Here is a 5578-nt window from a genome sequence, read left to right on the forward strand (position 1 = left end):
ATCGAAAGTCATTAAAATGAAAGCATCCAGTAGCCTCTGAAACGTTGAAACACCACTACCCTTTCCAAGAGGAAGCCAACGCTGAAAGAAGATTGCTGCCTGCAGATACTAGAGTCAGAAAGATGTACCAATCGGAAAATAATGGGGAGACAATACACACTACATTGCAAAACAAAATCAGAAAAGGCAGGTAGAGCACGCCTAGTTTTGGAATAATAAAATAATAATAAATACAGTAATAGGATCGGTGCAAATCCAGCGCTGAGTTGCCGGGTTGTGCTAGGTAATTTCTTAACAGAACTACTTGCAAAGCTACTTTGTAAAAAAAAAAAAAAAAAGTCCTTGGGTTTCTTTGTGTCCTTGAGCTGCTAACAAAAAGATTTCCCAAATGGTGCGCCGACAGTAAATGTTGGAAAACACTAAATAATGCATCAAATGAAGAGGCTTAAGAGTATTTTCACACTTCAAGAAATGCAGTTGGCTCATCAATTTTACATCAAGACTCTACCAAAGGAAAAAAAAATTCAACATTACTTAATCATCAAATGACGTTTCCCTGAGGCATACTTTCACTAGGTTACAAAAGTCCTACGTCCTGCCTAATTCCGTAAGCATCTATCTTTGTTTTTTTTTTTTCTTTGTTTGTTTCACTTTCTTCACCGTCCAAGCTGTACACTCTTAGGTGCATCAGCAACACCATTAACTATTAGCTCCGGCTCTCCTTTCATCTTTAGGGTGGTATTTATCCACCGTGATGGTAGACGTTTCTATTTATCCGCTTGCGATCAATGAGTGGCGTCAGCAGTGGTATTCTAATGACGATTGCACCATTAAGGATGACAGCTTAGAAAGAAGAAGGGCAATGGTGATCCCTCCCAGAGCCAGTACGGCACAGTGGAGAGCGGAGACAGTGCATCGCATCGCAAGGTCACCCTCCCCATCCCTCTCTCAACCTCCCCCCTCCCCCACCCCAATTGCTCGTCGGCGTGGCTGCCGCTGCAGGACCAGAAGGGAGGTTTGGCTTGCCGGAGGCTTGCGTTCAGTCACAATGGAAACGAGAAAGGAAATGGTGATGTTTCTGGAGGGAAGTCAACTTGGCAGTCTAGTTGGCAAGAGAGTGCCTAATTTGTCGGAAGCTGTGGGAAGCCCGGTTCAAGAGCCGCAGGAGAAGTTAATGGCTAGGACTTGCCTCAACCCCAGGTCTGCTTCGTTAAGATCCCGAGATAGGGCAGCCGGGGAGGAGGTGGAAGTGCTGCCAGGGACTGGCCAGGAATCCAGATCGGCGGCTGCCCTGCTCACCTCCTGCCAGCAGCCTCCTTCCTCCCAACTTCTTGCTGCCAAAGAACAGAGCAGTTCGGACACGGAATCGGATTTCTACGAGGAGATCGAGGTGAGCTGCACCCCGGATTGCGCCCCAGGAAGCGTCGATTATCAACACAATAAAGGTACAACAACCCCCTTTCTTCTGTCTCTCTCTCCACCCCCCCCAAAAAAAAACAACGCACCCCCTCCCATTCTCAGCCTGAGTCTGAGCTCAAAAGTACCCATTGGCAACCCAGCTCAGGTTGTAGGTTGTAACTCCTGCCTTGTGCTTTCAAATCACTTTTTCACATTTTTGGTTAACCGGAAATGAGACTATTTTGCAGGTTTAATTGTAATTAACTCGTTTCGGAAAACGAAATTAAGCTTCACAATGTCTCTTTCAGAGGATTACAGTACAAGTGAATACATTGCTCAATAGACCCAACATGTCATATAGAGTTGGTGTAACACATACTTAGACACGTGCTTTTATTATAACAGAAATATGTAACTAGTTAATATTTATTGCTGTTTTATCTGCTGCTATTAATACATATTGACATTTTTGCCTGTATCGCAGGAACCAAAGACCTTTCCCCTGAATAATCGAAACTGTATTTAATTCAGTACTTTGGCGTTTGCCAGTGTATTTTAAAGGCACGCCACTTTGGGAGAGATTACAGGATCAAAGATTTCTTTCCGGGATTCCTGACAAGGCAATCTAGCTAGATGAGCACGGAAGTAATTATTAGGCAGCGTCAAATCGCTGCCGCGGACACCCGGTCGCCAAGGTGCACCGCTGGATCCTGTTTGCATGTTGGTTAAAACCCACCAAATTACCCTGTCACTTCCATGCCTCAGTGGCGCCAGCTCGGAAATGGTCCCAACCATCTAACAGGCTTTGGTCTCGGACACAATCAAATTTGGGTGCATTTGAAAGAAAATGCAGAATACAGGCCTTTAATTCAATTCCCCTCCCCCCCCCCCTTCCCTCAGATCTCTCTCTGTCTCTCTCTCTCTTCCAAAAGTTGGAAGTTCGGGAGAATAAATGAAGTTGGCTACATCTCCTCAGGTTGCACTCAAAAGGTTTGGACAACTATGGGAAATCAGTAAGAATGAATATGTCACAGTCCTAGAAAGTTACCAAACTGAGTTCGATCGAGATTCCATTTTGTATGAAATGAATTTAATAACGCGTATTTTGAAGTGCGTGCGTGTTCTGTGTGACTGTCATTGTCCAGAATGAAAAGACAAATTGCCCTTCTGTTTGGATGGACCACTCGACAGCTGGGCCCCTTTTTAGGGTGGATAAAGATTTAGACTACAGGTCCTCTCAGGACTGAGTATCTGATGTTAGGATACAGAAGAAGCAGGGTGTGAGGGAGACAGTGAGTTATGGATTTGGGGGGCGTGGGTGTGGGGTGTGGGGTGTGTGTGGGGGTGTGGGGGTGTGTCCACCCACACAGGTTGTTGATCCCTGTTTCTACAGAGGTTAGGTGTAAAGGAACTGGATACTGATACGTTGATGCTGCATATCTGAAAAGAGAGTCCTGGGTTATTGAGGTAAAATGGTTATCTGTCATTTCATACTACTTTAAAGTACTGTACCACTGCTTGACTCTAGGTTTAAGAAGAAATGTGTGACTATGAGGGCATCCCTAAGTGCACATAGATGCTATCTGTATGAGTATAACAGAGTGCTAAAAGCTGGAAGTGAAGAATGTGGGTGCTAAATGCACCAGTCTGTCAGACAGATGCGTGCTAAACGTGTGTGCCGAGGATGTGTCAAGGAACCAGGTACAAAGAGCAGGGTGTCCAGACTATGAGGCTGAAAGTGAAGCGCCTATTTGATGCGCAAAAGTTATTCCTGACTAAAATACACGTGCAATGCTGCATTCCTAATTCCTATAGACCTGTACAGATATATGACGGCCGTGTAACGTACCTGTGTGTGGTGTGCAGGGCAGTGCTCGGAGACCATGGCTGGCAGCCCCTTGAGCGCAGCGGAGCCCCCCAAGGGCGGATCGGGCATCCAGGGCTCGCTGGCCTGTGCCGGGGATCAGATGCGCCGCTACCGGACCGCCTTCACCCGCGAGCAGATCGCCCGACTGGAGAAGGAGTTTTACCGGGAGAACTACGTGTCCAGGCCCAGGAGGTGCGAGTTAGCTGCTGCCTTGAACCTGCCCGAAACCACCATCAAGGTACAGCCAGCTTCACCTGTTCTTTCTGTGCAAAAACTACTCCGGACCATAGGAGCCAACTTTTCAAAATTATTGGGGGTGCTAAGCCCAATGGAAATAACCCCTCCCTGGACACATACAAAGGAAGTTTCTCAAGCACCCCATAGAGTCGGCTCCTATGCTCCGGAGTATGGGCAGAGTCAAGTGGCTTTTTTTTTTATCTTTCTAAAAGTGGGACAAACTGGGCATCCACCAGACACTAGATTTATTTTGCCATATGTTAACTTCTAGGAACTGTGGGCTCCTTTTCAGACTAAATAACGGTTCCATATTTCTAGAGCTATTATTGTTTCATTTAGCTTTATTTTAGGCTTCATCCTCAAGCATAGGGTGTTTGGAAGGTAAATTCAAAGACAAAAATAGTAGGGAACAAATCTTCTTGAACAAAGCTGGGCTTTTTTATTTCAAAACTTTTCTTGTGGTTGAATTACATAGGCAACAGTGCTGGGTAGACTTCTACGGTCTGTGCCCTGAGAAAGGCAAGGACAAATCAAACTCGGGTATACATATAAAGTATCACCTACCACATAAAATGAGTTTATCTTGTTGGGCAGACTGGATGGACCGTACAGGTCTTTCTCTGCCGTCATTTACTATGTTACATGCATATTATGTATACCCTTCCCAGATACCAATTCTTTATACCTTGAATTGGTGTTTTATGGTGCAATGGGGATACGTAATATCAAAGGAAGCAAATGATTGATTATTCTGTGTGATAACAGAGAGAGAAAATCTAAGGAGTAGGTCATGAAAACACCTGAAACTGTAGAATACCTGCTTAACTCAGTGTGTTCTGTGTTGGTACTTATAGGTGTTGATCTGCGGTGATTAATTGCATCCTGTCTTTCCTCTGTCCTTTGTCAGGTCTGGTTCCAGAACCGTAGGATGAAGGACAAGAGACAGCGGCTGGCTATGACCTGGCCCCATCCTGCAGATCCTGCCTTTTATACGTACATGATGAGTCACGCAGCAGCTACCGGCAACCTACCCTACCCTTTCCCATCCCACTTGCCCCTTCCTTATTACTCTCACATGGGCATCGGAAGCACCTCGGCCTCAGCTGCCACTCCATTTAGTAGCCCACTAAGACCACTGGATACTTTCAGGGTGCTTTCACATCCTTATCCAAGACCAGAACTGCTGTGTGCCTTTAGACATCCTTCCCTGTATCCGTCCCCAGCTCATGGACTAGGCGCTGGAGGAAGTCCTTGCTCGTGTCTGGCTTGCCACACCAGCCCCTCCACTGGATTAGCACAAAGACCTTCCGGATCAGACTTCACATGTTCCCCCACAACCAGGACAGATACTTTTCTCACTTTCACGCCTTCTCTGTTGAGCAAGGCCTCTTCAGTGTCCTTGGACCAGAGGGAAGAAGTACCTTTAACCAGATAAACCCTCATCTCAGGAGTGCCCAACGTCCCTTCATGCATCCGGTTAAAATACTTTATATCTATGAGGTTTTTTTTTTCTTTTTAAATGTTAACTCTGTAAATGGACAGTTTAAAGAAAAATGACTTAAAATTCAAACTTGGTCTTCAGAGAATGTACATTCCAAGATATGAGATGAAAGAGAAATAAAGGTGACAAAGAATAGGTATGAAGAAGAATTTATTCAGACTTTTATCTGGGAGAATGTATATTTCAAGATACCAGATGAAAAAGAAATACACTGACAGAATATGTGTAAAAGAGTTTATTCAAGCTTCTGTCTCCTGAAGACAAATACTGAGTTTAGCTGCTTTCTACAACAAACGGTAGAAATTACCTGTGAGGACTTAGCTTTTGTCTTTCCTATGGACAGTACGGTGCAAGAGGGCAAGACTCTCACAAAACGATAAACTTATGCACAATCGTCTATGGTTAAGAAGTAAAATCTGAAATACTTGAAAGAGAAATGCTGTTTATAGGGAAAACAATAATGTGTGAATAATAATAATAGAGATCTATCCTGATTCTTAAATGGTGGGGAGGGGGGAAGAAGATTTTCAAGTGCAACAAGACAGTATTATACATTCATTTTTACTAGAAAAAAT

General features: G+C 44.6%; 1 protein-coding gene across 1 annotated transcript; it reads left to right on the forward strand.

Moving 5' to 3' along the window:
- Window positions 1–1033: 1033 nt before the first annotated feature.
- On the forward strand, window positions 1034–4937 carry EVX1 (even-skipped homeobox 1). Its single transcript, XM_030189970.1, has 3 exons — window positions 1034–1445; window positions 3265–3503; window positions 4410–4937. Exons 1-3 carry the CDS (start codon window positions 1049–1051, stop codon window positions 4935–4937), a joined length of 1164 nt encoding a protein of 387 aa, XP_030045830.1. The 5' UTR covers window positions 1034–1048.
- The last annotated feature ends 641 nt before the right edge of the window (window positions 4938–5578 follow it).

The sequence above is a fragment of the Microcaecilia unicolor genome, chromosome 1 (genome assembly GCF_901765095.1).
Source record: "Microcaecilia unicolor chromosome 1, aMicUni1.1, whole genome shotgun sequence".
In the NCBI taxonomy this organism is placed as follows: Eukaryota; Metazoa; Chordata; class Amphibia; order Gymnophiona; family Siphonopidae; genus Microcaecilia; species Microcaecilia unicolor.